Genomic DNA, 13906 nt, shown 5'->3' on the forward strand with positions numbered 1-13906 from the left:
TTTTTTTCTTGTTTTACTTCATGTAGTGGCATTTACGATTATTTTTTTATTCTAAAGTGCAGCCGTGTATCTGAACACACTGCCTTTAAATCTTGAAAACAACATTACAGCATTTTATCCTGCGGTTATGCATCTCATTAAGTGTATTCCAGCGCGCTGTACTTTGTGTTCATGAACTTGGAGGTAAACAGTTTCTCACTAAACTTTAGATTTGAAGATTAACTCCGCTGTCATGTTTGCACAGTAAATATAAAGCCTCTGTTTGCCACATTCACTGGGTCGGACGAGGCGACGGTCTCACCAAAAGTTATTTTAACTCCGTCGACTAAAAGATTAAACCAACAAGATACTCGGTGCTGAATGCTGAGAATCGCCGGTAAGCACATTTCGTCACCTTTGTACAGAGCGGGGCGGCTTTATTCCCCCTCGCTTCCTGTCTTTAAGTCGAACCAACCACCTGAACTTCACCGTACAGATATGAGTGTTCAGCAACGGACCCGACGAGTCGAGAGTCGCCTCGTTCTGCTGGCAGCCGTCACCAGGCGCTGCGAGCGGCTCTTAGAAAGCTGGTGTTACATATTAAGCCCTGATGATAACAGAGCAGCTACTTGTCCTCCAGGACTCTTAAAAAAACTCTGTGTGTGTGTGTGTGTGTGTGTGTGTGTGTGTGTGTGTGTGCGCGCCACAATCTCCCTGATACTCCACCACAAACATTCTCCATAGTTTGTTTTACCATATAAGGCAGCGAGCGTCCCTGGCAGCTGGAGAATGCAAAGTGGGTGCTAAAGGAAGAGGCTTGGCCGAGATAGAGAGAGAGAGAGAGAGAGACGGAGAACACCGGCTCTGAGAGAAAAGAACAATCGAAGGGCGGAAACGAAAGGATGTCGGCCAGCTGACTTCCTGTCACCTTTTTCTAGATCCTCATTTGTAAGGCGGCGTTAGAATCTGTTCTGGGTGTTGCAGCGTTAAGCTCACTTCACTTTTCTTTATTAGGGATAGAGTCAGATAGAAGAGAACGTCTTTGCTGTTCATCGTCTGGAACTGAATGCAAATCTGTTCAAGTGCATCAGTCAGAGGTTTATACATACATAAAGCGTTTCATATTCTTTCTCTTGGGGAAATTTAAGGTGTCAATTTCAGAAAACTAAGGTGCAACTCAAAGAATTAAGTTGTGGTGCAATAAAAGAGCATCAAAAGGCATAAATACAGTATTTAGGAGTCTTTATTTGTCTCATATAGTCTGTGCAGAGAAATGCAAAGTGACTGATCTCAATGCTGTGTAAGAACAATGAGACATTATGAAAAGAACAGTTCTTTAGAAATAACAGGAATGAGGGTCACAGATATAAATAACAAGCATGCAAAAGGCTGTAAATACATCTTGTGGTTTTCTGTTTGAAAGCTGCAGAAGCACCTCTAGGATTTACAGGAAAGGCTCGGCTCTTCTTCGGTCACGGCTCGGTGAACTGGAGGCTCGAAAACACAAACTGTGAGCTTCTTCTCTGACACAACGCCGTCTCTGTCCGTCCGTCCGGGGATCTCCTCCTCCTCCTCCTCCTGCGTGATGGTGAAAATCTAATGACGGTCGAGGCACACGTTGGAGTGAGATTCCTCCACGGCGGCATCAGTTGGGTTTTGTGTGTGTGATTGTGTGGCGACAAACATTTGGCGGGGCAGGAAACGGGCCGGTTATTGTGGTGTTTTGTGTGAGAGTCTGTTTTACAGGGCGTGTGTGTGTGTGTGTGTGTGTGTGAGACCTGAAGCACATGAATGGCGTGTTGTGTTTAGTGTGCAGACGCTATTCTTCACGTTGCTTCACTCAGGAACTCAGGAAGTAACGATATATCTGTTATTTCAGGCGCAGCTCTTTTTTTGAATTCTCTGTGACGTTTCTCAGCGGCGGCGGCGGCGTTGACAGACCTGCAGGAGGGATGATGAGGTTTCAAGGTGTTTTCGAGCGATTTATGATTTCTTTCATTCATTCATTCTGCCTGCCGGGGGGCTGGGGTTTCCTCCGTCTGGTTACTGGCTGTTTTCAGACACGTCAGCGATAGGCAGACAGCAGACTCTTCCGGTCTGGTATCAGCGGCCTCCTCCCACCTCCGGCAGCGTTGGGGGAAGACCTGGCAGAGGGGGGAAGAGAATAAGTGGCGGAAGCGCTGAGTGGCTGAGATGAGATGGAGACAAGATGAAGGAATTTAAAATAAAGAGGAGCGCTGCCAGCTGCCAGCGAGCAGGAAACCATGCGTTCATTTCCTGAACTGTTGAGTCTATGACAGAATGGAAGTCTGGCCTGGAGTGAAGGTCTATTCATTCTCAGCACAAACTGACTTTCTGACAGTTTTTCTGACAGAAAGCTCTCGGCTGAGTGACTCACCCACCTGTACGCTTTGACTGTTGGTCTGACTGGCAGGCTGACTTGTGGACCGAATGACTGGCTAATGAGTCACTGACCTACTAACTGCTGCCCTGTGCACAGAATAGCGTCTGTTTGCCTAAGAAATCCCAGCTGCTTGGTGTTTCAGGAGTGAACTCCAGTCAGCTCTCCGGGTTCCAGCAGTTCAAAAGTGCAGCTACGCGGCGCTGGTCCTGGCTGTCGGGCTGTAAACTGACATTTTAAGAGCGGACAGTGTCTTTTGTGTGGAGTGTTTTTGGGTTTGAGCGCGGCTCCCTGGGAGATGATGGCTGGATAAACCCTCCGGCCTGCAGAGGAAATTCTTGTGTAGTTGTCTGTTTGCTTTCTTTTTCCTCTCGCTGTCTTTTGTTTACCGAGGGCAAATGAGAAGAAGGCCGTTTGTCCTCCTCGCTTGGCCCAGTTCTGTGTTCACCGTCGCCGGAAATTTGCTTTCTGTAGCCGCTTCATTCAGATATAAAGTCGTGCGATCTTCACGTATTAAAACGGATTTGACTTGCAGCAGCTCGTGCTCAGGTTCCATCAGTTGGTTATTACTTGCTGCTGAAGAAGACCTCCAGCTGCCTCCTGCTTCACTCGTTATTCCTCAGCTATTGATTTGTGAAACAGGAAGCGACCCCGAAGACCAGATTACGTTGTCTCACTTACTTATGGGGCCGTGGTTTAGTTCCCTCTCAGCCAGACGAGCAGATGACTACACGATGAGGATAAATATTCCCCCGTAGTCACAGCAGCAAGTATTTAAATATCGTATCAGATGTTTTAGTCAGAATATGACTTCTGTATCGTCTTTGTGCTGTGTGTTTCTGCAGCTTCCTCGACCAAAACATGGCCGCAGGTGTCGTCTGTGCTTCTTTGCAATGAAAAAAACTGGAAAATCATGAAAGTTTTTTTGTCCAAAGTGTTAGTTTTGTGCACGTATTTTATACAAACACGTAAAAACATGGAAAAATGAGTCACTACAATGCAACAATCATGCCTTAATTTAGCATTCAGTGCATCTAAAGCATGCAAATCTCTGCACTTTTTAAACCAGAAGCAGCTTTGGTGTCAAAGTGGTGCCTCAGTTTGTTTGAAACTTGTCATTTCCGATGAGGAACTTGGCTCATGAGTCGTGCCCCTGTGAGATTTTAAAAAAAAACTGATATTTCCCTTCTGATAGCGATCGTTGTCAAGGAAACGTAGACTTTGTTGATTAGACATCAAAACCAAACTAGCAGGACACTTGATTTCTAGATAAACTTTGAGTCTTATCTGTTTTTTCCTCATTTCATTTTCAGTTCTGCAAAAAGTTTAAATACAAGATGTGAATTTAACCCGTTTAGTTCTACAGAATCACGTCCCGGTGCACGCTGCAGGGTTGCTGAGGTGATTGTTCTGCACAAATGTTCAAAATGAAGCTACAGGTTTCTGCTTCTATTTTTTGTTAAGTTTCCCTCGGCCGCCCTCTTTGTGTCCTTCTTCTGGTTCACGTCGGGGCAAAGGGGGGAAGGGAGGCCAGCTCAGGTGACTCAAAGTGGACTGAATGACTAAAATGGTCTTTTTTTGCCTCCTCAGGCGGAGGGAGATGTAGCAGCTCTGAACCGTAGGATCCAGCTGGTGGAGGAGGAGTTGGACCGAGCCCAGGAGAGACTGGCCACGGCGCTGCAGAAACTGGAGGAGGCGGAGAAGGCTGCAGATGAGAGCGAGAGGTCCGTTTTTATCACAACAAACAGCTTCACCGAGACACCTGGCTTTCACAAAACAAACCATAAAACCAAGTGTTTTTGCAAGAATGTTAACTGAACTGTGTCCATCAGAGGGATGAAGGTGATCGAGAACCGAGCGATGAAGGACGAGGAGAAGATGGAGATCCAGGAGATGCAGCTGAAGGAGGCCAAACACATCGCAGAGGAGGCCGACCGCAAATACGAGGAGGTGAGGCCCTCACAAAGTCATATAATGAATCAGTTTTTATCATGTCATGTTTTAAATCTCCTAAAATCTTCCTGCTTGTGGTCTCAGGTGGCTCGTAAGCTGGTGATCCTGGAGGGGGAGCTGGAGAGAGCCGAGGAGAGGGCCGAGCTCTCAGAATGGTAAACCCGGTGAACTCGCCTCAACGCGCAGATGTTCTCTGTTGTTATTCTCACGTTAAAACCAAGAACGTGTTTGTTTGTGGCCACAGTAAAGCCAGTGACCTGGAGGAGGAGCTGAAAAATGTGACCAACAACCTGAAGTCCTTAGAAGCCCAGTCTGAGAAGGTCAGTGTGGGAGTTTCACACATTGAAAGGTGGTTCTTCTTGTCTGCATCCCCATATCCATACTTCCAGTCAGATTTTGCAGCTGGCAGGACGTCAGCCTTCCCGTCTCACAGTCCTTTGCATCACAGCGTTTTGCACGTTTAGCGTGAACGAGCTCGAAGCTACGAGCGCGCTCAGACGCTCGTTTACAGGCTGCGGCGGTGAAAGTTGAAGGTGCAATAGTTTTTCCGCAAACAACTTAGTTTATCAAATACTCGGCGGACACATGAGAACGTGGCGGAAAAAACTCCAGCCACATGTGTGTTTTGCGTGTTTTATTTATTTACCAAGCAATCGGTAATTATAGATGGTGAGGAAGAGCCTGAGGGGCAGAAACACTGGAAACCGGAGCGAGACTTCATCATAAGAACTTATGTGTGCATTTAGAGTTCAGTTACTTTTCTCTGCAGAGACAAAGATCTTTTTTTATAATAACCAAAAGGTCTTGATGATAAGATGAGAGCAGCCTTTATTAATCCCACAGTGGGGAAAGAGGACGGACAAACATTTAAGAAATATCAGCAGAAAAATAGAAAATAAACCAAAATGTACGTGCACTGATTATTACATGAACAGAAATACAGAGAGAAGTATGAAAAAGCAAAAAGATGTTGCACATGTTCTAGTATATATATGAAGAAAAACAGACATTGCTCAGGGTTTTAAATGTGCAGAATATTCATAATTCACAGCGATGAATGTGTTGATAACATCTCTTCTCTGAGCTTCATCCACCACGAGATGATGACAAACAAAACTGCAGTAAGAATAAAGACTAACTTCTGAATAAATGAACATATATGTGTAGAAACACGCACATGTAGACGACGTTTTCCACGACGATGACCAAGCAGTACAGCTGTAGTACTGAAGCACTCAGAGCATGTGTTCAATCTGTTTTTCCTCATAAAGCAGCTTCAGTTTTATCCATTAATGTTCGATGAGCCCTGAGCTGCTGAAGCATCCCTCTCTACTCATGTTATCCCATACTACCCCGGAGCTGGCTGACAGTTTACGAAGCTGCTTTCACAAACAAGCTAAATATACACGAGGCTGCGCGCTGACCACCGGCTCCGACGCCCGGCACACCTCCACCTCCCTGCATCCTGTCATTTGGGTTCTGCTCGTGGCTCGGCGGGCAGTAATTTGGGCGAGCCGCCGTACCTCCGCTGTAATTGTGTGTCATCGTCGCTCCCTGCTCACAGCACAACTGTTCATTCTCCCCCTTCAGGGCTGCACAGACGAAACTTTATCAAACTGCTTTGATACGTTTAAACGCTCAGTAGTCGATCCACCGCATGACAAATGAGCCTCTGAGGTAGTTGCTGGTTTTGATCATTTAGCTGTGCTTCAGTGTTCCAGTATGAGTGAAGCAGCAGCCAGTAGAGACCTGCACCACATTCTTTGTCTGCTACATTCCTCCCCAGGCACAGACATGCAGCACAGCAGCATGCCAGGTTTACCACATGACCACTTTCCTTTAGCAACATTTGGCTCTGTGCTTCGGCTTCGGTTGGCATCGCAACGCAACCTGTTCCCGGGCCGGGCCAACGCCTCGTCGCCGTCGTTTTGCAGGGAGTGGTGCCGCCGGGCCGCTGTAATCCCGTCCACCGCTCCGGCTTTACGTGCATTTCTGTGCGAGAGCAAGTACGAGCGTGCGTTTTTATTTTAACTGTCTGGCACTGAATAGGCGATGTTGTTTCTCTGTGTGTCGACAGTACTCAGAAAAAGAAGATAAGTACGAGGAGGAGATCAAAGTTCTGACTGACAAACTGAAGGAGGTGAGATTCTGACAGATTTTTATTTTAACAAATGTGATGACTTTGGTATATTTGACTCTGTGCTGTGTTTATACTGTGACAAAAATCACAAATGTCCAACATAAATGGCTAAAAAACAGACAGGCATCATGATTCAGCTCCAGAACTCTTAGTTTTATGTCTTCTGTACTGTTTCCCTTCATTTTGAACCTTCATCCACTGCTTACACATTGTAGAAAGTCACTTTTTAAGACTTTTTTCTCACTAAGTTAATGATTTTAGCCTGTTTTTTAACAAATCTCATTCCCATATAAATGCATCCTAACCCCAAAGTGTGCACCATGTGCATTGACAACAACGAGAAGCTTTAGAAACCTCCTGCTAACCAACTGGATTCACTGATTAGCGTTTTGCTGACACACTGTGTCTGAATCCCCGCCAGGCTGAAACCCGTGCAGAGTTTGCAGAGAGGACAGTGGCCAAACTGGAAAAGTCCATCGATGACCTGGAAGGTATGAGACCAGCAACATTTTTCTTTCCTTTTTTTTTTTTTTTTCTATTTTTGCACACAAGGACAAATATTTACTCGACCCACTGAACAACCAATCACGTGCCCCTAAGGAAGCGTTTAGTTCCAGTAAATTGAGACGTGTTTGTTGAGGGACCGCAGGTACATCTTAATGCGCACATGCAAAACCACTTAGTTCAATTTGACATGGATCCCAGAAGGAGTGTCCTATTTCAGCATGACTGGAAACTTTTTTTTTTTTTGTGGAAAAGAAAGCATTCAGATCTATGGAAACTCCTTACCTAAGACAAGCTAATAAAAGACCCTTGTTTCTGAAGGACGAGTATTTGATGTCAGCCAGGCTGCAAAGAGGACAGAATGTGCTCGCATGTTTTTAGGTCAGCATTATTTAGCTGTTGAACCACAGGCAGCTCAGTTTATGGAGGTATTGGAGCAGTTTTATGAGACGTTCAGAGCAGGTTTAGATGCTCACCGAGCAAAAGCGCCTCATTAGATATGCATCATTCTTTCTTCCAAGCATCTCTGCATCTTTTAAAAGGCCTGACCTGATTTTTTTTTTTTGTCTTCCCTTTCCTCCCTCTGCTCTCTCGCCTCCTTTCTCATCCTGCTTTTTTGGCTTGCTTGTGTCGCTGCTGTCGCCTGCCTGTCGACCTCTGACCTCCAGATGAATTGTATGCTCAGAAGCTGAAGTACAAGGCCATTAGCGAGGAGCTGGACCATGCCCTCAATGACATGACGTCTCTGTAGACGTCTTTTCTCGCTTTTCCCTCTGCTGTGCCTCCGTCTGACTTTCCATCTCGCCTCTGTGCCTTCTGCCCATCTCACTGTGCAAAACATGATTAATTAAAAGTCTTGTTTCTTTCCTACTTTGCAGCTCTTGTCTCTGTTCTTTATTAAAGCAGAATAATGTGACGTTTAATGTGTAGCCTCAGCTGTGTAAATATGAAACCCCGTTGTGCTGTTGTGGTTATCAGATAAACCAGGTGAGAACTTCTGATGCAGTTTTTTTATTTTTGCTGTGAATTAATCGTTTGCAATCCCCTCGACCCGTTAAGACCTTAGGATTACATCTAACATTTCTGATGCCGTCCATAAAGTTTATGCGAGTCACCGCCGTACTGTACGTCTAACAGCCTTCTAGCAGTTTCTGCATGAAACACACACTGTTGTGGTTTAATTTTCTTTGCATGTGACACGACTTTAACCAAAGCAGTTATGCAAAACAGAAGAACAGCGTCAGGACGCCGTTTGACAAACCTGTCGGGGAGATTAAATTGGCATGACGTGCGTTATTAGCTGCTGGCTGGAGGTTCACTGTGTCGCTTTTCCTCTCCGCAGAGAAACTATCAAGAGCCAAAGAGGAGAATCTGGGCATGCACCAAGTCCTGGACCAGACCCTGCAGGAACTGAACAGCTTATAAACCCACCGAGACCAAGCTGGAGAGGACGAGATCGTCATTAACATTCCATTAAACGTTCGACTCCATTCCGCGTTCCGAGCTGTAAAATCTTTATTCCCTCACGTAAAAAGGGGGATTAACTTAAAATGCTTGTCCCTTCATGTTTTTTTTTTCTAAGGCACAACTTTTTTTTTTTTTTTTTTTTAAACATGGGAAATCATTTTGAACCCATTGCTTCTTCTGTCTTTTTTTTTTTTTTTTTTTAATCTCCAGCTGTGATTACAGAAATACTCTCCAGAAATGATTATTTTTTTGACCACTTTATTTAGAAAGAACTGGCAATAAATTCACCCAAAGAAACCTCAGATTTGGTCACTCAACCACTTAAAACTGGCTCTTTTTGGTGTTTTTTTTACGTTGTATGTGCACATACATTTACTGCGTCTGTCTGGTTGTTATTACTACATAGGCTACAGGTGCCATCGGGTTTCCCTTCAGTCTGCATTCGTGTGGCTCTCAAGCGCCACCTAGTGGTGATATGAAGTTAGTCAGCAGCTTTTTTTTTTCGGTTTATTTTGTACCATCCTCAGTGGCTGCAAGTTAACAGACATTTTACTTCTGTGTCTGTTTTAGCAGTAAAATCTGTGTTTAGTGGACAGGTGGGCTCAGGGAAAAGCTCTCAGGCAGCAGCTGCTCAGCAACTTTAGGCCTCTTTTTTAAAAAATTCTGATTAACCAGAAGCCGATGCATTGAATATTTACAGTGCATCACAAGTTTTCTATTCTTTTCTTGGTGTGGGAATCTGCAGAAGCTGAGAGCCATGCACGCCTGAGCTACCTTTCCCTGAGCTCCACCCGACCGCTGCACCATCACCAACAACAACACGCCACGATGTAGCCGATATTTACTAGATTTACAATATATCGTATTACATGAGCGAGCTAAAGCCCAAACCACTGGAAGCTCCGTCAGTAAGTTTTTATCAACCATGGATACTTATTGTATATAGTAGAATAATGTTAGGTATGTGAGACGTTGTATTGCTTTTGATTTTTTTATTTTTTTTGGTTTCATTTACACCACTTCTTCTTTTCGCCAGGGGAACTCTCAAGACCAAAGAACACACACACACACAACACAGACAAGTAATTCTTCAAATGTTTTTATTTTTGTTTGTGGCGGTCTTCGTGGTTTCATCTCATGCCAGGGCCACGGGAAGCGCCTCACATTTGATCGAGACCATCTTCTTGAAATATTTCACCACCACCCCCCCTCCCCCTCTCCATGTCAACCTAATAAATGTTTTACAGAAATCACGACTCGTTTGACTTTTTGTGCAGTTTGACGATTACAGAATTTGATTTAATCGCGAAATAGTGCCGATTTCTTTGAGCGCTTTGTGGTGTGAATCAGATGTTTCTGCAGCTCAGACCGACGGGAACAGAAACGCATGCACGTCCGTCTTTAACCCACATCAGGACCTCTGGTGCTTTGCTGCATTAAACCCCAGGAGGGGCTGAAGTTTCACTCCGCACTGTGGAGATCCAGATAGATAGAGGCGATTTCTCTATTTTCGATTTGAGACACAGAGATTGTGAACCCTTGGTCCATTCTGCTGCTTGTTATTGGGGGCGTCGCTGCTCAGGTACATTTTCTTCGAAAGGCGCAACCTAGACGACAAACGGAAGCATTTTAGTATCTGGTTGTGCGAAAAGCAGCGAACAGAACAAAAATATGAATGCAGCGTGAGATATTTTAATAAATTCTATGCATTCTTTCTAACATAAGGGATTAAAAGTGCAGCATCTCTGCATGGATGCCATTAAAGTGACAAAACAATGAGGTTTTTCGATGCTGCTTGAGGAACATCTCACTTGGTGGACACTTTGAGAGACAACATCATGTCACCGGACATCCAGAGGTGTCTGACGTTACGACAAATGGTGGAGTTGTGGACATTTAGATGCCAGTTTTCGTCCTTTTCTTATATCTTTGGCTTTGTGTAATTGGAACAAAGCTGCAGTTCAAGGCAGCCTTTCATAGTCGCTGCTGAAAGGAGTGCCTACAGCACGCTGTCTGATCTTTGTCCTTTAGTGCCACACCTGACAGGGTGTGGATGGACTCAGGAGCTGAACTGTTTCTGCTGAACTTAACCCGTTTCTATCCAGAACAATTGTAACTAGATTTTTCATTTTACTCTAAAGTTAGAGAAGAAGACTGTTTGCTTGCTGCATTTATACTTTAGTTCAGAGTCTTATATAAAATCTCCAGTTTGTGACATGTTGCCTACCTGCAGTCAGTTTGCATTTCCCGCCTCGAGGCCTGCAGAGGATTATGGAGCAGCCGGCACAGGGCACCACCGTCTGGGCGTGGCTGAAGATGGTGGTGATCCTGTAGCAGCCTGGAGAGGGTTTATAAGATCAATAAGACACAAAAACAACCAACCAGAAAGACAAAATCACTCAGAAAGTTCAGACAAACAGAGACATATGGGCTCTCAGGTCTTACCCATGCACTTCACATCCATGAAGTAGGAGTTGGGACTCTGCACCAGCCTCTTCTTCTTGTGCTTCCTCCTCTCCTCGGCCAGACTGGGGTGCAGCAGATCCTTCGCCAACTGCAAAGGAGAGCAGAGCATCCAGTATTTTACTATCACATTTTACTGCCATGTATTTCATTGTTTTGCATGTTTGGTTCACTAGGAGCAGCTGTTTATTATCTCATGTTAAGGTTTGTGTCTCGTTGACTCTTGTCTGGAGGCTCTGGAGGTCACAGGAGGTCTTATCTGGGCTACGGAAGGCTTTGAGTTCCACTCTTTAGTAGAACAGACAAAACCAAGAGAGCCTGAACAAACTTCTCTATATTACTCAGAATCTGAATCTATCTTAATGTCAGACTTATAGTGACAGTAAACACTGATGAATAGATAATAAGGATGAAAAGTGAAAAATAAAGTGTTAGAAGTCAAATAAAAACAAGCCTTAAAGTAATTAAATATTTAAAATGTGCAAATTATTCACCTGAAATTAAGGATAATAATAATTCTGTTTAAAAATCTGTGCATTCATGTGCCTTTGAGTGTGTCCTTATTGTTTAGGAGGGTTTGAGTCCAACATGCAAACATTTGTTAGTTACAATAAATAACCCTGATAGACAGTTTTTTTAGATTTCACTGAACAGACATCTGAATACTGTTTAATTGCACTTCTATGCTTAATGACATGGGCCAGGATTACAGTTATAACACTATAATACTAGTGTGTTTACAGAATAACGCCCCCTACAGTCTGATGAGTGAACTGCACGTCATAACAAGAGCACAGACATGTCCAGACAAGTCCAGGCATCATCCTTCCTCCCAGATCTACACCTCACACAGACACTTTATATGAACATATTTCAACAAATCCCCTCTGTAGCCTCCTGCAGGAATAAACCTCCATCATTTTATCTGCATGTGTTATTACTGTGATGTTGCATTTACCTGTTTTGTTAAACACATCATTCAAGCAGCTTTCTGTCAAACTGAACTGTTCTACAGTTTCTAACATTTCTATCCAGGATTTACAAAAACAAAACAAAGAGCAACATAGGATTTGTACTTACAGGCATTTTTGCTGAGATCTGGTGGATTTTTTCGTCCGATATAAACACTTTGTGATCACTGATGTCAGAGGAGCTTCCAGATTCACCTGCAGCTTCTTGTTGATCTGATCATGAGCAGGATGTCAGCAGGAGGAGTTCCTGGGTTCCAGGGAGGAGCTACAGCAGAACCACTGACTGGACTGGTCCATGGTGTTCATTAACTCCTTATAAATAGAACAAACGGGTCAGAACAAGAAGTAATTAGTTAAATGTTTCTGCCACAGCTGCTACTCTGAACACTTATTGTTGCATTTATAGCTGAAGAGTTTTGTTTGTTTCTTTGTTTTGTTCTATCTAACTATTTATTTATTTATAGAAATGCTGGACAGTCCTGTAATTGTCTTTTTACACTTAATGCATGACTTACTAACTCAGTGGTGCCTTTACACAAAAACCAAAAGCCATAACTGATTTTAGAGACTCTCTGTTTCTATTTTAGCACAGGGGCATGTTGGAAACTGTGTCAGTATAAGATTTTAAAAATTGCATACTTTGGTTTCTTATTTTACAGTAAAGGTTGCTAATTACTAATTACTAATTATCTGACGTGCTCTGACTAATACAGGTACAGGCTGGTTAGTACAGTGACTCATACTTCAGGTATATATGAGGGGAAACATCACAAACATGCAAAACATCCGTAGTTCATTCAATCATTCTTTTTTATTCAGACAATTCTGTCCATACACAATGATAATTTATCAACAACAGAAACTTATGATACAATAAAAAGGTGTTTGATTGTTACTTGGCTGCCTGGTTTCATATTTAAATAGTAGAGAGGTCATTTTCTGTGCTCATCTATACCCATAATAACATAAAAAGCATGCAAACATTTCTCTAATAAATTTCTCTAATTGTTTTAGTATTTTCTTCTTCTTCTTCTTCTTCTTCTTCTTCTTATTATTATATTGTTATTTTTATATATTTGTACATATTTGTTAAATGTATTTTTATTTTATTTATATTTTTAAATGTTTTATTCCTCTTTGCTATTTGATCAGATTGAATAGCAAAGAGAAATAAAAAATACATATCAAACAAGAGTCCAGGTCTTAAGAGGTTAATACGACAGAAACATATTTTGAGTTCAGCCTTTTACAGTGAAGTCATATCCAGCTGTGACGTATGAGCTGGTGAAGTGTGACTCAGTGCTGTCTCCATGATGGGAGGATTTAGAATTACAGGTAGTTCATGGAGTTACCGTTGTGTTGAGCAGAAATGTGTGCAGCTCTCTCACTTTGGAGACCTTCATGTTCTTTGTTTTAGTAAACTTACAGGAAAAACTCCTGCAAACAACCTTAAGCTACAAACTAAACTTCAGCTCCTGTGACACGTCTGTGTGCACGATGATGAACAACTGAAACCTCAACATCAGAGATTTAGTGAAATCTGGGGTTTCCGGTGAGACTTCAGGGGCGGCTGTTGGCCTCATGGCCACTCCTTGAAGGCCCCTTTGGTAGCATGTGGTCTGGATTTATAGAAAAGTTTCATATTTAATGTTTTTATAGCATGAAGGTTTAGGATAAATGTTAAAACGTTTTACTTTTAAATAGCATTTACACTTTTTATATCAACTGGCAATGTGATATTTGCAATGTAATCATGTCAGTTGATAAAATGCATCCTACACATTAAAAAAATGAAAGAGAAACTAAACTTCAGCTGCTGACGTACTGTCACTGACAACATTAATTGGTTCGTCTAGTCTTGACGTCACCAACTTAAAATTTTATTTAAATTTATTTTGTCTTTTTTTTTTTTTTTTATCAATTAATACATTATTTTTGCGGACCAAGTTAGTTGGTTTGTTTTTTATTCAACTTAACATCACTTTTACTCCGGGTGGCGACAGACATCAAACCAAACGAACCCGGCAG

General features: G+C 42.9%; 2 protein-coding genes across 2 annotated transcripts in view; one reads left to right on the top strand and one right to left on the bottom strand.

The window, feature by feature from the left end:
• Nucleotides 1-9694, top strand: part of tpm4a (tropomyosin 4a) — a 35386-nt gene extending 25692 nt beyond the window's left edge. The window contains exons 7-9 of the mRNA XM_008292596.1: nt 6411-6473; nt 6895-6964; nt 8320-9694. Coding sequence (XP_008290818.1) covers nt 6411-6473; nt 6895-6964; nt 8320-8402 — 216 coding nt within the window. The 3' untranslated portion in view covers nt 8403-9694. The remainder of the gene's footprint in view (nt 1-6410; nt 6474-6894; nt 6965-8319) is intronic.
• Nucleotides 9432-12128, bottom strand: LOC103365215 (40S ribosomal protein S27-like). The gene is made up of 4 exons (XM_008292594.1): nt 11988-12128; nt 10890-10998; nt 10672-10782; nt 9432-10051 (listed from the first exon to the last, which is right to left on the bottom strand). The coding sequence occupies exons 1-4, from the start codon at nt 11991-11993 to the stop codon at nt 10023-10025; spliced, it is 255 nt and encodes an 84-aa protein (XP_008290816.1). The 5' UTR covers nt 11994-12128; the 3' UTR covers nt 9432-10022.
• Between the last annotated feature and the right edge of the window lie 1778 nt (nt 12129-13906).

Source organism: Stegastes partitus, unplaced genomic scaffold, assembly GCF_000690725.1.
Source record: "Stegastes partitus isolate 25-593 unplaced genomic scaffold, Stegastes_partitus-1.0.2 Scaffold820, whole genome shotgun sequence".
Lineage (NCBI taxonomy): Eukaryota > Metazoa > Chordata > Actinopteri > Pomacentridae > Stegastes > Stegastes partitus.